The 17,579-nt window shown below is 45.9% G+C and overlaps 2 protein-coding genes across 2 annotated transcripts in view; one reads left to right on the forward strand and one right to left on the reverse strand.

Moving 5' to 3' along the window:
* Positions 1 to 15,591, reverse strand: part of LOC112107807 (ATPase family AAA domain-containing protein 3) — a 63,199-nt gene extending 47,608 nt beyond the window's left edge. Inside the window, exons 1-7 of the mRNA XM_024201678.3 lie at positions 15,353 to 15,591; positions 14,041 to 14,117; positions 13,376 to 13,477; positions 12,209 to 12,268; positions 11,655 to 11,724; positions 9,653 to 9,818; positions 8,777 to 8,846 (exon numbers count right to left, since the gene is read on the reverse strand). Of these exons, the coding sequence (XP_024057446.2) occupies positions 8,777 to 8,846; positions 9,653 to 9,818; positions 11,655 to 11,724; positions 12,209 to 12,268; positions 13,376 to 13,477; positions 14,041 to 14,117; positions 15,353 to 15,557 (750 nt within the window). The 5' untranslated portion in view covers positions 15,558 to 15,591. The remainder of the gene's footprint in view (positions 1 to 8,776; positions 8,847 to 9,652; positions 9,819 to 11,654; positions 11,725 to 12,208; positions 12,269 to 13,375; positions 13,478 to 14,040; positions 14,118 to 15,352) is intronic.
* A 390-nt stretch (positions 15,592 to 15,981) lies between these two features.
* Positions 15,982 to 17,579, forward strand: part of LOC112107770 — a 7,911-nt gene continuing 6,313 nt past the window's right edge. The window contains exon 1 of the mRNA XM_029913566.1: positions 15,982 to 16,028. Within this exon, the coding sequence (XP_029769426.1) occupies positions 15,982 to 16,028 (47 nt within the window). The remainder of the gene's footprint in view (positions 16,029 to 17,579) is intronic.

The following is a 17,579-nucleotide window of genomic DNA, read 5'->3' on the forward strand; positions in this document are numbered from 1 at the left end:
GACGAAGAGTTACAAAAGGACCTCACAAAACTGGGTGACAGGGCAACAAAATAGCAGATGAAATTCAGTGCTGATAAGTGCAAAGTAATGCATATTGGAAAACAATCAAAACAAAAATGGTTTAGGGCTATGGAGCAGCTTCCGTATGAGAAGCAATTACAAAGACTTGGATTGTTTAGCTTAGAAAAGAGATGACTAAGGGGGCGGGGGAATATGATAGTGACCTATAAAATCATGAATGATATGGAGAAAGTGAATAAGGAAGTGTTATTTACCCCTTCACATAACACACGAACCAGGGGTCAACACAATAAAATTAATAGGCAGCAGGTTTAAAACAAACATAAGGAAGTACTTCTTCACACAATGCACAATCAACCATGGAACTCGTTGCCAGGGGAGGTTGTGAAGGCCAAAAGTATAATTGGGTTCAAAAAAGAATTAAATACATTCATGAAGGATAGGTCCATCAATGGCTATTAGGCACAATGGTTAGGGATGCAACTCTATGCTCTGGGTGTCCCTAAACCTCTGACTGCAGAAGCTGGGATTGGATGACAGGGTATGGATCACTCAATAAATTTCTCTGTTCATTCCCTCTGAACCATCTGGCACTGGCCACTACTGGAAAACTAGATACTGGGCTAGATGGAACATTGGTCTGACCCAGTATGGCCATTCTGATGTTCTTAAAAGGTTACTGCTTTGAGTTTGGAAAGAAAGAGGTTTGGAGAATAGGCAGGAGGAAAAGGCCAGTTCTGCAAAACACACCAGAAAAACTTAACAAGCTCTGTGCTCCAGAACCCAACAGCACAATTAGTTTACAGAATAATTAGCTTAATGTTTAACTTACAGCCAGATGCTGGTGATTCAAACCAAAGCAGCTCCAGCTAGAGAGGGGAAAAAAGCAGGATGCAGCAATTGCTTTTAGAGCCAAACACACTACTTTTCTCAAAGTGAATGACAAGGTCAAACCAAGGGCTCAAGGGCAAATAGAATATGAACACCATTTAATTTTACTCACTTTAAGTGTGCGTAACAGGCCTGGAGGGCTCAAAATAACCTCAGATTCATAAAATAGCGGGAGGACCTCAGCATTCGATTTATCTCAATTTACAGATGTGTTGGAAGGAATCCACATGGGAAGGCGAGAAACCCGTTGCCTTTTCCAGCAACCCCTCTGTAAAGAGGCTCTACCCACAACCAATATCTAGACCATAACACGTGACCTCAGGCACAGATCTTCTGCTTTGACACATGGCAATTATTATTAGTGCATCACAGAACTCGGTTAAGTCACTATTATAGGCTGCAAAAATGAAAATAAGACCTGCCAGAGAGATATCAGACTTGAATTTCACTATTACACACCTGCAATATAAGATATGCACCACCAGAGCTTTGGGATGGACAGATAAAATAAAAAACCCAAACCCAGAGAAATCTCAAACCATTAGTCCAGGCTCCCACATTCCCACTCACTAAATCCAACCCCTCCAATTCTATTCAGGTTCTTATAATGTCGCTATCATCATGGTATCCAAATGCCTCACAAAGGCCTGAGTAAGTGACAACCCAAAAACAACAAACAGTCTTGCTCTCTTGGACCTGCAGGGAAAGTGAATTCCAGAACAGAGATCCCTGACAATATCCTGCATCAATCAGCTGAGTAGAACCATTGGGATTGCACATAAGGAGGGGCAGGTAGCCAGTAGGCCTCAGAACACAGGGCTAGGTCAGGGAAACCCTGAGATACAAGATAGGCTGATTCTCTCTCCCAACCCACCCCGACTCCTCAAATCCTGCTACCATAGATTTCCAAGTGGCAGAAAATACAGGTGTGAGTGCTTGAGAGGAAATAAACAGTTTAGCTTAAAACTCCAAGTTCACAACGCAAGAGCTTGTTATTTTGCACAAAGGCTGCAATAAAGCAGAGGTTTCTGGACCAGGAATTTGTAAGCTGAAAGCACCAGACAGCAAGTTTTAAAATGATCTGAAGGCTCCAGATGCTCCAGGTGCAGCCTACATTCTACAAAGGGATTCACTCAAAGCATGTCTCGCTTTCACTGGGTGGCCGTACAATGTGTCCTTTGTACCAGCCCACGCAGGAGCCTCTGTGTATAAAATGGGAGGGAGGAACAGACGGTGGAAATGGCTTTCAAGCAAGGTGTCCATTTTAACAAGCTGGGCTACTAAAAATATCTTCTCAAAATTACAAATCAGGACGTGTTGCTCAGTTTGTAACATTCTAAAGAGGAAACTTCATGGCAACAGGAACAGGCTGCCCTGCATTCATGCTGTGTAAGTGGCACTGTGCAGTTTTAAGCCACAATTTACTCCAGCAAATGCAATGGGACTCCAAGCGCTTGACAGGCTTGCGGCTCTGTGATGGAAAGGAAAATATGGCCTCAAAAAAGCTTCTGTAAAAATTCATTCAAGAGGTTGTAACAAATTTTAAGTAGGAATTTCTTCAACAGGTGACTCCACCAATTTTGTTTCAAGGTCAACTTTAGCCTGAGCAAAATCCTTAACATGAATAAACATACACAGGACTACATAGGGGCTTGGGGGGGTGGGGGGGGGGGCTGAGGGGGCTCTGAACAGAAGAATCTCGGGGCTTGAGTCCTTCCAGACTCCTCCACCAGTTCCCACATAAATAGAAAGTGTCCCCTATACATATCACCCAATGGCTTTGTGCTAAAGCTGCGCTATTAATGCTACTGTATGCTGCCGCCAGGACTTCCAGGGAGAAAGTAAAAATGGCTGAGCATCATTCTGCATAACTGTACAGGACAAAAAGCAGGGCTTCCTGACCCAGCCTTGACACTGCATTTATTAAAGTGACAGCAACACAGCAGTAAGATGAGAAGCTTACAGATGCCGTTATTATAACGGAAACAAGAAAATCTTCAGAGATGGTTAAGCCTTGACTCCCTTCCAGGCTTCAGGACTGAGCACATCCCCATGGGGTCCTCTACAGCAACCTCTCTGGACAGTTTAAGAGTGGCACCAATGAGAGCCCCACCCAGTCGTCTTCAGCTGGAGGAATGGTGGCAGACACACAAGATCTTGACAGCAAGCAGGGGGAATAAGGAGTGTAAGGGAAGCAGGACATCAGAGCTCAGAGGGAGAATGAAGAATGTCTTGCAGCGGCCTTAAAAAGCTGTAGCTTAAAATAGTAAATTAAAATCAGCTTTCGTGCTGCATCTCCTGTTATTCCCAGAGATGCTGAGAGTCCCTAGAGGGCAGAGCTTACTCCCTCAGAAAGAAACTAGAAGGGAGGCAGTGTCTTCATCAAGCCTCCTACCTGCTCCGGAGCTAGCGAGGAGCTAGGCAGGAAAGTGGGTTACCAATGTCTTTTCAGTTCATTATGGAAGTAGGTCAGTGACTCGACTCACTCCATGTGGCCACTGGGTACTTTGAGAATTCACTAACCCAGCAAACTTGCACTTTGGAGCAGGAGGAAGGAATGTAGAGCCCTTGAGTTTGGAACTCAGTGTTCCAGAGGCAGAGTTCAATGACCATTAGGGTATGTCAGAGAGCACAGAGATCATGGAAAATACCACACTACTGCTCCACCATGACCTAAAACAGGGGGTCTCGACCTTTTTCTTTCTGAGCCCCCTCCAAAACTCCTGTGCCACAATAACTGGTTTTCTGCATATAAAAGCCAGGACCAGTTAGGGGTTAGCAAGCAGGGCAACTGCCTGGGGCCCCATCCCACAGGGTCCCCCACAAAGCTACATTGCTCAGGCTTTGGCTTCAGCCCCGGGTGGTGGGGCTCAGGGTCCCAGACTTCAGCTCCATGTGGTGGGGCTTCAGCCTTCTGCCCTGGGCCGCAGTGAGTCTAATGCTGGCCCTGCTTGGCGGCCCCCCTGAAACCTGCTCGCAGACCCCTGGGGGCCCTAGTTGAGCACCACTGATCTAAAACACTCCCCTCACCACTGACTAAAATCAAGAAAACCCTTCTGGTCTCACACCACAGCCCTCCTTGCAGAAGATAAGGACATTCGCAGAAGATGGCCTGACACCTGGGCAGCTGCCGAGATACCAAACAAAAATCTCATTGACAACCCAACTATGCAAGTGTCGGGCTTCTCCTCCCCACGGCGCGTATGGACAGCTCTAAACCGTATCTGCACCCGACGTGGAGGATGCGCATACTTACTCCATAGATGGAAAGTGAGGAAATCGCCGAACTGTGACTGTGGCGTGGTGCCAACTGTCAGACACATCACGGATGACTGCCCCATCCATGCTCCTCCTGGAGGTGTCATGGCCATTCACATGGCTACCCCCTCTGGGCTGGAGAAGAGACCTTAAGATGCAGCTGCAGTCATGCTGTTGCTTTCACGGTTCCACTCTCGCCATAGGAAAGAAGGAGGGTATGTCTACACTGCACTTGAAGGTGTGACCCTAGCACGGACAGGCATACCCAGGCTAACTTCCATCTAGCTAGCACTGGTAACGATAGCAGTGTAGCCGTGGCAGCATGGGCTTCAACACGGGCCAGCAACCCAAATACGTACCCAGGATCCCAGCTGACTTGGGAAGCTGGGAATGAGAGACAGGGGACGGATCACTTGATTACCTGTTCTGTTCATTCCCTCTGGGGCACCTGGCACTGTTGGAAGACAGGATACTGGGGTAGATGGACCTTTGGTCTGACCCAGTAGGGCCATTCTTATGTTGTACGCTGATTGCCCATACCGCCCCATCTACACTGCTATTGTTACCTGTACTAGCTAGATAAAGAGGGGCAAAGTAGATGAGAGTGGAGGCCTGATGGGCTGGGTAAGGAAGAATGTTTGATGGACAGCAGTCCTATCTAACTGATGAGTTAACATAAAACTGTGCCTGTGCCTAAAGAGAACACCAGTATGGTTTATAAATCAGTATCTCTTATAAATATGTATCACATTTTGAAAAAAAAACAAAACAAAAAACAGGTAGGTAAACATACAACAGCAAGTTTTCAGCCAAACCTAATACGGCCTCAGTAGCTGGACCTCGGATACGGCATCTTGCTGGTGCTGGTATCATGCAGATCTTAGCTAATACAAAGCAATATGCATTAGACAAGATGTTGGGTAAGGCAAAAGCTGAAAGTGTCCAATGTGAGCTTTTCACACTGCATTAAAACACACAAATCAGGTTTAAAGCAGTGTTTGGGTAAGTTAGAGACAAAATCCTAAGAGCAAAGGGTTTTTGTTATTGTGCTTTAATATTAAACTGTTCCCACAATTTTTAAAGATTTCAGTGAAAAACTATTTCTGGATTTAACCACTCCCCTGGATAGTGTTGTAACCCCATGCGTGACAACTTGGTACTAGTGCAGGAGACCCAGAGAGACACTGACCGCTCTCATCTTGCAGTGCAAGCTGAGTAAAATGTGAAGGGTAAACAGAACGAATGGCTGATGATTAATTCAGCTTCTAAAATTATTTCTGCTCCGATAAAATAATTGTCACCACAGCAAAGGACATCTTACAAAATTGTTAGTCTGAAAGGGTCCTTTTAATGCTAATGTCAACAAGCTCGGAAAAGGAACTCTGCTAAATGCTTCAGGACTGATCCAAACCCCACTGAAGTAAATAGGAATCTTTCCATCAATTTCAAGGGTCTCTGGACCAGCTCCTAGCAGCTTTTGTTTTGAAATTGCAGAAGCTGCAAGCTCATTTAGTGAAGTTACTATATATATTAGGCATGCTGCAATATCGAGGCATAACAGAAAAAGTAAGGAACATTAACATTAACTTGGGATTTATTTTATGTGTAAATTACTTCTGCATGGCAGGCATAAGGGTAATATTCATAGGAAAACAGCTCCACTTAGTCATTTATTTGAGCAGACACACTGAGGACTTAGTCTCTGTCCTTGGGAACTTTAGCATGCAGATTCCTTACACAATAAGCTGCACAATGCAGCTTTCATGCATGCAACACCAAAGGCTCAATCCTGCTTTCTGGTGCACTGTGTACATCAGCACTGATCTTGAAAGTTCAGCTACTGTGTAAATCGCAGATGACTTTCCAAGATAAGTGGCAGCAATGTGTGTCATACAACAAGGCAGGAATTAACCCAATCTGCTTCGTAAAATTCCTTTGCAGAAACATACAGCTTCTTAAACATTTCTCTGCAGATTTTCAGCCCAGGGTCTAATGAGGGTGTCTGCGGTGCCATGCAGAGTTAGACAGAAATACACCAATACAAAGAAAACTGCTGAGATGACCAGAGCATCATGCACGTCCTTATTCAACACGACTCGAGTGTTAGATCAACCAAAGCCTCAAGTGTTCCTTTGATTTTTAAAATTAAATGTTTAAAGTTTAAGAGTCATTTGAGTTAAAGCACAAACCTCTGAAACGGTTAAATCCAAAGGCAAAGATTTAAAGAAAAAAGTTCGCCCCCTGGCTGAGAGATCATTAACAATTTTAAACCTAGTGCTTTTCTCCTCCCAACAGCCAAATAATGAAGTCTCTGCAATTAGACTGCACTATAATGGAAGCCGTGACACTTCAGCATTGTTCTACCAACAGCACTGCTGTCATAAAGCTACTTCTGAGTAAACATTACTGCATTTCTGTGGTTCTCGACCATTGTCAGTAATGCCACCTAGTGGTACAAATACATAACTAAGCCTATGTACTGTAGGAACTGAAGTAACACGTTCAATAGCCACTCTGCTGCCAGCAGACTAGACCAGGAAAATAAAAAACAAATGTCTCTTTTGTTAAGTTTTTCTGATTCGCCTTTCGCAAATCAAAGCGGGTATTTGCAGCCTAACATCAGGACTTCCTTCTGCCCCAGTGACCTGTTCAAGATGAGAGCAACATGTTCACATACCATCAAGTCGCTGTAACCATGAAACGCTGATTATCCAAATCTGTTCAGAAAGCCACCAAAACCTGGCTGCACACTTCACCGTATAAATTCTATCCTCAAGCTCTTGCTCAGAGCCTGGATTGCTAGATACTAAATGTACACATAAGGTGCAAGAATGCAAACAGGTGGAAGCCCTAGTAGTCTCACTAATCTCTAAGAGAGTGGAGTTTTTACTGATTTCCTTTGGTGCCTGCATGGTGCACGTACTGCGTGATAGTTCTGAGTCTTGCCGGATATACAGCTTGGTTTAATAGACGAGTTTGTTTTTCAGAACCAAAAATACATTGTGATGGAAAAGCCAAAAAAACCCTCAATTGTAAAAGCCAAGGCTTCCCATAGTATTCTCCAGTGAGTGTTAGACTCGTACCCAACTGCGTCTGTGGGTCCTGATCCAAAGACTAACAAAGGTTTTTGGATTAGACCACTATTCAGTTTCCCACTGCACCTGGTTTTATAAAACCAACAGGCAGAGGTGAGAAGCAGGCAGGACAAACCTAGAGGGGCAGTGCAAAAATTAGTATGTATTTTTTCGTAAGAGGAGGTTGGTAGCAAAAATAATGGAGCCACGATAAGGAGGAGAAGAGAGAAAGATTAACCGTTAGCAGGTGTTTAACAGCATAATTTGTATTTCTACTGTACAATGCACAGAAAAGAAACCCTTCCTAATAAACTGCTTAGTTGCCCAGAAAGCTTCTCATGACTCTCATCCACAGCTCAAATGGTAAGACCCAGTGCGCCTCTAGTGATCAATGCTTGGCATATATATGCCGATTACCCCTCCAAAGTGCTGTATGAACCTCAATGAAGGGGAAGAAAATGAAGGAAAAGACGTTTAGGGTGAATCGGAATGATTCTGAACACAGATCTGGTTGGAAGAGGAGCAGTGTCCCAAGGGAAGAGGAGGAAGCCCTGTCGTTCAAGTCACTGACAGCCAGAAAAGGACAGTTTTTCCCTCTGTCATCTTAGTTTTCCAGGCTAGACCCCGGCCTATATTTTGAACATTAAAAAACAAGCAGAAACTCCCTTCACTCCAAAAACCCCTTTTGGATCTTTGTTGTCCAGCCTAGAGTAAAGAGGGCATAAGCTTAACTTGTTCCCCCTATTTGCAGCTACACCTTAATGCATTCATGATACTCTTTCCATCCCACCTTGAAGAGTCACTTCCAATTTTATTACAGGGCCACCGACAAGACACCAGGACAGGCTCTTCTCTTTCCCAAAGGTGAGAACAGAACAGGAAGAATGCACTGGAGTTCTTAATCAACACTATTAAATGAACTGCAATGTTCTACCAAACAAAAGGGGAGTAAAATAAGTAGAGATATCTGTGATTCCATTGCAAGAGAATAAAGTGAGGGTTGCGTTTTTACTGAAAGATGGAACTGTCAGTGTCTACTACTGATGAAAAAGCTAACAAAAAAGTCACTTTGTAATCTAGTCAATTTCAGAAAGTGAGTTAGTAATATCAGATGCTCTACTTGTCCTTGTGACTCTGTCAGCTTCTTGGTTTAAAGACAATAGTCTCATTTTTAAAATAATTTCTCCTCTCTGCTGTTGCTGGATGAAAGACCCACTAAACCAACAGGCAGGGGAAATTGAATACAGGAGAAAAGTGAAAATGACAGTACATAAAGTGCTGTAACATACAAAGTAAATGGGAAAAGTTTTCATTTTTGTCTATTCTTGTAATAATTATAACCTTGCATGTTAATTGGAGGCAGACTTGCAGACAGAAATATGGTTTTAAGTTGATGGCGTCTATCTCGGAAAGTCAGCTCTTAGTTTCTAACCCAGAATTTTTAACATTACCAGGGACAAGAAGAAAAAATACAAAGTCAGGTTGGTAAATAACTGTTGTCTATTTTCCAAAAGATATGTCCAACAGCTTACCGTGGCTGTAACTTTATCCCAGTCTGTTACAAAGGCACGAAATCCTTCTCCAAACAACGTACCCGCTGTCCTGCAGAAAGAGAGCAGCAGTGTAAGGAGAGTCATTGGAGTATATGGCAGGAAAGGGGGAAGGATTTTAAGTTTTAAGGACAGAATTGCAAGCAGCTTACAAGATTACTCCAGTTTCCTGGATGACTTTCTTCAGAACCAGTCAAAACTAACAGAGTTCACACAGGAACCCGAACATACAGGGCAAATATATTTGTAATCGTCTGGTGTATCTGGGGTTAAATCCAGAAGAGCTTCTGGACCAAAGCTAATATGTTTATTTTTTACTCACTTCATTCATTCATTCAAAGCACTTCATAAAAATCAATGAATTAAATCGGACAACGCTCTTGTGAGGTAGGTAAATTTTACGTTTGTTTTGTAGGTGGGGAAATGGTCTCAGAGATTAAGGGTGAAACCTCTTTTCACTGGAGCCAATGAGAGTGTTGCCAAAGATTTTCACAGAGCCAGGATTTCACCCCAAAATGATCAGGTTAAGGTCATGCAGTCTGTTAGAGAACTCAGACTAGAATGCAAACATCCTGGCACCCAATACATGGTTCTAACCACTACACAATAGTTCCCCTTTCCACTAATCACACCTGGACATAGGGAAACAGCTCTTTTTAAATATGCTACTCTGGGGCAGGGAATAAAGGAACACCAGCAATAACTCTTTTCCTTCAAACTTGTGGAATCTCCCCCCCCCCCCCAAAAAAACAACAAAAACTCCCCCAACAACAAGGTTTTCTACACAGTCCCTGTTTGATGGGGGTAGTTTGAGGCAGTAGCAAGGTGACCAACTCCCCTCAGCTGGTTTGCACGTACTTGAGGGAATCTAACACTGTCTGGCGATGCTCAGCAGCTTTCAGGCGGATCTGCTCCCGAATGAGGTCTGCATTCTCACGCTCAGCCTTTGCGCGGGCTCGCACTTCTGCTTCGATACGCAGCATCTCATTCTTGTGCCGCAACTCCATCTCCCGCTCCACAGTGGCTTTAAAAGAATAAAGGGCTTGGATTTTACTCTGGGCTTTATCCCAAAACCCAGCTTTTGGGAGAGGGATAAATTCTATCAGCTTTGCTACATGTCAGATGTGTGTGACCTGACAACAGTTTTCAGTGGTTACCAGCCTGCCCGACAAAAGGAAGCAAATCAATGCAACAGCATGAAAGCTAAGGCTAGGAGCCTTCCCTCTAAGAATGAGGAGGTGGTCATCTCTAAAATATTTAGACAGGACTGCTGCAGGGCCACTGACATCCAATCCCTGCAGGCGCCAGGGGGAGACTGCACTCCCAACAACTGTCACCAATTGATATTTTTTCGTCGATTTCAGCGTGTCAGCTGAAATGTATATGCCAACAGTTATCAATTTAAATCAAATCCTGCCAAGCCGAACTATTGAACAATCTCCCAACAAAGCGCAGCATTTGAGATATTTAAAGTTAGAGACAAACACTAGAGGATGCATTAGAGGGGACAGTGCTGTGCTGGACTGCAGCAGAGGGAACTGGATGACTTTACAGATCTTTTCCACTTCGAATTTCTACATGCCTATAGAAAAAGCCAGGTCACAAACAGGACAGGCTAACAAGATACTTAAAATCAACACTGGATTTCACATGTTAATGCTCTAGAGAAGTCCTAGCCAAACACCAGATTGATTCTAATGGTTCCTGATTAAATCCGGAGGGCAGGAAATGTAGGAGTGCTGCATTACCTATTTTTACTAGACCACGAAGGGTTGGTGTATTGCAGTGTTCAGCCACTGGAGGCCATACTCGAGCGCTTTTATTGAAACAAAGGCTATCTATAGAAGTTTAGCCTTTCCCAGAAATGAACTACAGGCACCAGCAACTCCAAGAGGTCTACAAGAGTACACAGTTCTCAGTAAGCTGGGGTTTAAATCTACCCTGCACTGCCAACATGCCTTAACAGTTCCATAGTGCACTTTGATCTACTCCGCTTTGAAACAGGAGCAGATCAAAGTGCACTAGGGAACTGTTAATGTGTGTCAGCAGGGTCCACAAGGACAGTTCATTCGCAGCAGGCTAGTGAGGGTAGATTCACATCCCGGCTTGCCGTGAACTAAACGTTCATGTAGACCAGGGGTGGACAAACTACAGCCCGGGGGCCGCATCTGGCCGTACAGACGTTTTAATCCGGCCCTCAAGCTCCTGCCAGGGAGTGGGGTCCAGGGCTTGCCCCACTCCGCACAACTCCTGGAAGCAGCCGCATGTCCTCTCTCCGGCTCCTACGCATAAGGGCAGTCAGGGGGCTTCGCACACTGCCCCCGCAGCTCCCATTGGCCGGGAACCACGGCCAATGGGAGCTGCAGGGGCGGCGCCTGGGACAGGGCAGCGTGCAGAGCCACCTGGCTGTCTCTCTAAGTAGGAGCCGGAGGAGGGACATGCTGCTGCTTCTGGGAGCTGCTTTAGGTAAGCGCCGCCCGGAGCCTGCACCCCTGACCCCCTCCCCAACCCCCCGCCCCAGCCCTGATCCCTCTTCTGCCCTTTGAACCTGTCAGTCCCAGCCTGCAGCACCCTCCCACACTCTGAACTCCTCATTTCTGGCCCCACACCCTAACCCCTAATTTTGTGAGCATTCATTGCCTGCCATACAATTTCCATAACCAGATGTGGCCCTCGGGCCAAAAAGTTTGCCCACCCCTGGTGTAGACAAACCCTAAAACCAGCTGTGATTTAGCTGCTGCTTGCAGATCCTGCATTATGAGCCAGCCGGTATGTACTAGCACTCCAAATACAGTTCAGAGGTTGCTCTGAATAGCCACTTAATCCCCAACCAAAAGGGGAAACTGAAATACTACATTACCTCGCTTCATTGCTTCCTGCTTCTGCACAGATTCCTCCTGCTTCCTCAAGTTCTCTTCATTAAGGAGTTGCTAAGAAGAAGAGATCACATCAGAAGATGAATTAGCTTGGGAGAAAAGGCAAAACAGGAAGATGGAAAACTGTTGGGGATCTTAAAACAGCTAGTGTGTGTGAAAACTACAATCAACCTAATACACATGCAGACCTAAACATTGCAAATGCTCTGAAAAAAAACAAGACTTAAGAATTAAGTAGGTTCTTCTTTCAAAAACCCAAAGACTCAAATTCAGGATCTCATGTTCTCCCAGCTACTTCTTGCTCCTTTGTCCTATTTGCTGTCAGTTGCTTTTGCATCACACACAGACCTGCTAGGCTTGGAATGCAGAAACCCTGAGGCTGTGCAAAAAAAAAAAAATCTAAGCGCTCCCATCATAGCGGTGCATAGCATCAGTCACTGGGTCACGAGGGTGGAGCATAATTTAGCATCATTGCTCCTAGTGAAGTTAACACAGATTGGCTAGGCTCTCAGCAGTTTTAGAAGTTGGAACATCTTACCTGCTGCCGCAGCTGCGCTTCATAGCGCTGCCTTGCCAGGTTGTCCTGATATTGGGCCCTCTTCAAAAAGAAAAGAGAAAATGCATGAACATTAAGTACACAAGAAAAAACCCTGCTCTAATCAGCAACAAGACTAGAGTATATGGAGCAAAAGAGATCAGCCTGTGAAACAACACTGTCAATGTGTTAGACCAGGGGTTCTCAGACTTTTGTATTGGTGACCCCTTTCACACAGCAAGCCCCTGAGCGTGACTCCCCTTATACATTTAAAACACTTTTTTATATATTTAACACCATTATAAATGCTGGAGGAAAAGCGGAGTTTGGGTGGAGGCTGACAGCTCACGACCCCCCCACATGTAATAACCTCACAACCACCTGAGGCGTCCTGACCCCCAGTTTGAGAACCCCTGTGTTAGACAATCAGTCCTAGAAGAGCTTTGCTGGCTGAAGATGTAGGGCAGAGGGGGTTGATACATGAAAAATTAGGGCTAACGACAAATGGCAAGGATGTTGAACCTTAAACATCAGTTTGTCGGCAATTAGAATGAAAACTGAACTGCATTTCCCCAATTTTAGCATCACCGCCCCAAGAGCTGTTAGAATCCATTGGTACACCCCATCAAAAAGCTGCTCAAAAGCCAGCCCATAAGAAGAAAAATCAGTTTGTCAAATTCTGGGTTAAGACGGTAATTTCCTGAGATCTCTTTCCAAAGGGTTAGATTCCAGAAGACTTAAGAGAAACAGGGAAAATTAGAGGCAACCTGAGATTGCACTCCAAGTAATTTGGGGTGCATTTCATTGTCCAGCCAACAGACATGCTGTGTAAGCCAGTAGTTTTCAATTCTTTTCAAACCATGACTTATACCTGCAAGCAAGGATGCACCCCAGAATGTTTTACACCAATTCCCTGCAGCACTTAAAGACAATTCAAAGGCAGAGCCAAGGAACTGGTCCAATTTACTGGATTCTTTAGGGTGTCTGAGGGTCTGTTACAAGCAGCTATGAAAACCAGCGTCAACGGAACATCAGAGCTGGGGAATGAGGCGGATTCAACTGGGGATGTCCTCTCCTTAGGGACAGCAACCCCCAGGTGGAGAATAGCTGGTGTAACTGAATAAGCCTATCATGGTGTGTTTCCCATTCCAGCCAGCGATCATGTCTTACCGCTTGATGCTGTCTGGTTTCTTCACTTAGTGTCTTTCTTTTCTCATCTCCTTGTACCCGGATGTGTTCATTCTTCAGCTGTTCAATGGCTGCCTCATATTCCTATGAGAAATGGGTCAGCATCCATCAACTTAACACAAAAGCCTCCAGAGGGCTACAAATGACAATCATATTCTTCAAAAGAGTTTTCTAATAGGTTTCGGTTCCTCAGTGGGGTAATGAAGTTCTTAAGACCAGGGATCATATCTGATTCTGTGTTTTGCAAAGTGCCACGTACACATACCATGCTATATTAGAGCCTCAGATACCACAAACGAGGTACTGGGAAAATAAACAAATGTATTGCCATTGTGACTAAAATGATATTCTGGGAGCTACAATACCAATACTAACCACAAAATACCGTAAGTTCTTAGCACGGACATAAACCCCGTAAAAGAGCAGAAATTAGTCCAGCTGCAATGCTGCTTTCCAGACTCTCTTTTTTATAAATGATATGAAGTAATGAAAATGCAGGGAAAGGCAGTGAACTAAAAGTGAACTCCTCTGTGCAAGAAGAAATCAAAATATCCTAGGCAGATTGCTAGACAATGAGGGCCAAAATCTATCCAATGAAGTCAGCAGAGATGCAGTAGGCATGAATTTGATCCTGAGGCTTAACATACCTTAATTTTGGACTGCTGCTCCATTTGCAATGTCTGTTCCTGCAGCTGAGCAAGACTAAGAGCATCTTTTGCATGGCCTGAAATTAATAAGGTTGTTTAAGAACTTGTTTCTGTAGTATTAGATCCTATTTTTCTAAGCAAACTTGGTGCTGGTGAAAGTTGTCACACTCACAGCTCTAGAAACTGAAGTCTTCTATCCATAAAACTTTCAGTGTCTAGGCATTTTAAACACATGAATCATACTATGACCACAAGTCAAAAGGGCACTGAGCAATTGATTGCTTGATGTAACTATGCGCAAGAGCTGCCTGAAAGCAGCTGCCAACTCCAACTATTTCCCCGACGTTTAAAGAAACTACACAGTGTTGAAGGCATTAGAGAAAGGTGTTTTGTGTGTTATGTTCCAAAAATTTGTTGAGCCCCCGCACTTCTGGCCAGGAACCTTCATCACCCTCAAATGCTCCCAATTCTTTCAGTAAGGAAGATCAAAAACATTTCAGGGCTATTTTATTCCTCAAAAAGGAATATTTCAGGGCTCAAAAGTGTGTGCATTATAATTTGTTAATTTACACTTTATCATAATGAGGTGCTGAACCAAATACATGAATGAAAACGGGGGCCTGCTCACAGGCTATAGAGTCTGTCACTTCTAGGTCATAGATCTGAACTTGATGCAGGTCAGAGGTCGCACAAGGTTATTAGTAGCTAATGGCAGCTGGTTAGCCTGTGTGAATTCATTTGGTGGGGCCCAGCTTTTAATAAAACAGCTTCCATCAACAGAACTATCATTAACCCCACCAGTCTCTGCAGGAGCATGAAGAATTGACAGGCACGGAGACAAAGCTCCTTTCACTTCACAGAAGAAGTCTCTCCAAAGTAAGGAAGAGGCACATTAACTGAGCAACCTCACAACGCTGCCTGTGCAGTCCCTGTTCTTGCGCCGGACTCAGGGTCTCCGGAGCTGCGATTTTAGGCTGTGTCCGCCAGCACAACCAGGTAGTGAGGGATGGGTGTCGTGCCATCGGGACAGATTTTAATGCAGGACTAAGCTGGGCACTGGGGTGTGGGCAAAGGCGCTTAGAGTAAATTCAGCTCCACGCTGCACCTGTCACCAGCACCCCCCTCCCCCAGCTGGCAGGGATCCCCCAGCCTCGTACCCTCCCCCACGGATCTGCCGTGCAGCCCCCACGGGCCCAGTCATCAGCCCCCGCCATCGTGCCGCCGGCCTTGCTTTGGGGCACTTGCTCAGCCCCCGCCCCCGCGGCTCCGGGCCTCCCTCAATCCCGAGCAGCCCCCAGGCCCCCCCACTCACGGGAGGCCTCCAGCTCCCTGGCCGCCTTGGCCGCCCGCTCCAGCCCGGTGGGGTCAAAGTTGCTCCATTTGTCCTTGGGCGTGTGCCGGTCCCCGGCTCCGTCCCCCGCTGCGGGGCCGCCGGCGGAGGGAGGGGGCGGCAGGGCCGGGCCTCCATCCCCCGCCACGGGGGGAGACCGCCAGTTCGAGCCCAATATCCACGACATGGAGACCGCACCGCCGCCGGGAGCCAGCCACACGCGGACTAGCCGCCGCTTCCACCGCGCAGGCGCGGCACCGCCCTCTTTGCGCCCATTGGAGCAGACCAGCGGGGCATCACCAGCACGTGAAACTTCTCGGGAGTTCTGATTGGTGACGCTGGGAATGACGTCAACACGTCCCTCAGAGAGTCATGCCCTCGGTCACGTGATCTCTTTCCCTACTTCCGATTGGTTCGATTCTGGAGTGTGACGCTAGGAGCCAGCTTGGAAGAGTAATTCGATTGGTTATCGAGACCGCTGAGAGGGCGGGACTTCGAGGTCAGGATGGGAGGTGAGAAGGGACAAACGGAAAGGAAACAGGGCGTCGCTTCCGCCTAGCAACGAGAGTGTTGCGGGCGTCGCTAAGGAGGGGAAGCCGCCGGTTCCGGACATGGCGGAGCAAGCGCTGGGGGTGCGGGGCCAAGGAGCCCGGATCAGGTACGGGCCCGGGGGCGAGAGGGCAGGAAGGGCGGAGTGACTCCCCCATGGGGGAAGGGCGGTAGGAAGCACCAGGGAGTGATCCCCTGGGGGAGGAGGGAGGAACCCCAAGGATGTGATCCCTGCGGGGGCAGTGGGAAGAAGGAACCCGGGGGGAAGTGTAACCCACCCCGCAGGAGCAGGTAGGAACCCCCAAGGGGTGATCCCCTGGGGGTTGGGGGAGGAACCCCAGGGGAGTGTCCCTGCCTAAGTGTTACCCACCCCCAAGAGGGTGATATGGACCTCCCCAAGGAAGGGGGCATGAACTCCAGGGGAGCACTTCCAGGAGGCAAGGGGGTATTGGCCCCAATGGAATGATCCCCAGAGGGTTGGCGATATGAACCCCCAATTGAAATGTGCATGGTGTGAGGCCCAGGGCCCGCCTACTTTATTATAATACTTTGCCCTTCTCTAGCTCCTTTCAACCAAGGTGCTTGGCCCACATTAATGAGTTCACACCCACGAGGTAGGAAAGTACAAGTCCTAGGTACAGATGATGAAGCTAGTGCAGAGAGGAAAGGTGATTTGGCCAAGATCACACAGCAGCTTGGTGGCATGGCAGGCATTGACTCTAGGAGTCTGGGTTTCCCACCCTCAGTTTTGAGGCTTACAGACATTATACTGTAGAAATGGGAGGATTAACTTTACCATATTCACACTTTTGAGGAATTAATGAAAATGGACTAGCAGTGATTGTTTCCAGCAACAGGTAAGCAGCATCTTCCCAGCAAGAGACAGCGGAGAACGTAAAATTAATTCACTGTGAAATAGAGTCAACCTCTTGTAAAAAGAAATAAATAGTTCTGCATAATTTCTGTTCATTTATGACAACAAAAATAAGGTAAAGCGAAAGATAGTTTAATAACGATCAGGGTTCCTTCTAGTGTTTGCAGTCCAGCCCGATAGACCAATGATGTGTTAACACCCAAGTCCCAGTTCCTGCAGCACTGGAAAAGATAGTTGATATCTAGTGACCAAAGGGAACGTTTCAGAGAAATGAAAAAATCCCTAACAAAGCACCTGCTGATCAGCTCATACCTGTAAGCTTGAAAGTCTTCATAATATTTATTTTAGCTTGTATCACTAGAGGTGCTATTCCTGTTTATGCGCACTGTAACAACACTTTTTAAAAAGGTATCCTGGATAAAACAGCAGAAATGATAATTGAATGGCACAGATCAACACTAGCAGCCTTTGGAATGAGTGAAAGTATTTACTTTATTATACTATAGAGTATAGACACTAAGACAATGAAGGAAAACAAACATTCTATGTTCAGAGTGATCTGGAGTCTGCTCTCAGATAACCAGCTTTTCACAATTCCAACTCCATTGACTTAAATGAAGTTCCAAGTAATTTACATTGGTATAAGTGAGAGGAAGCAATTCAAGTCTGTTTCTGTCTTTCGATTTCCACAATAACCACCTACTTCAGAGCTGAGATACCACCGGATGCTGCCATTGCCAGCAGGGCTGGCTCCAGGGTTTTGGCTGCCCCAAGCAGCCAAAAAAA

The sequence above is a fragment of the Terrapene carolina genome, unplaced genomic scaffold (assembly GCF_002925995.2).
Source record: "Terrapene carolina triunguis isolate 2854851 unplaced genomic scaffold, T_m_triunguis-2.0 Scaffold714, whole genome shotgun sequence".
Classification (NCBI taxonomy): domain Eukaryota; kingdom Metazoa; phylum Chordata; order Testudines; family Emydidae; genus Terrapene; species Terrapene triunguis.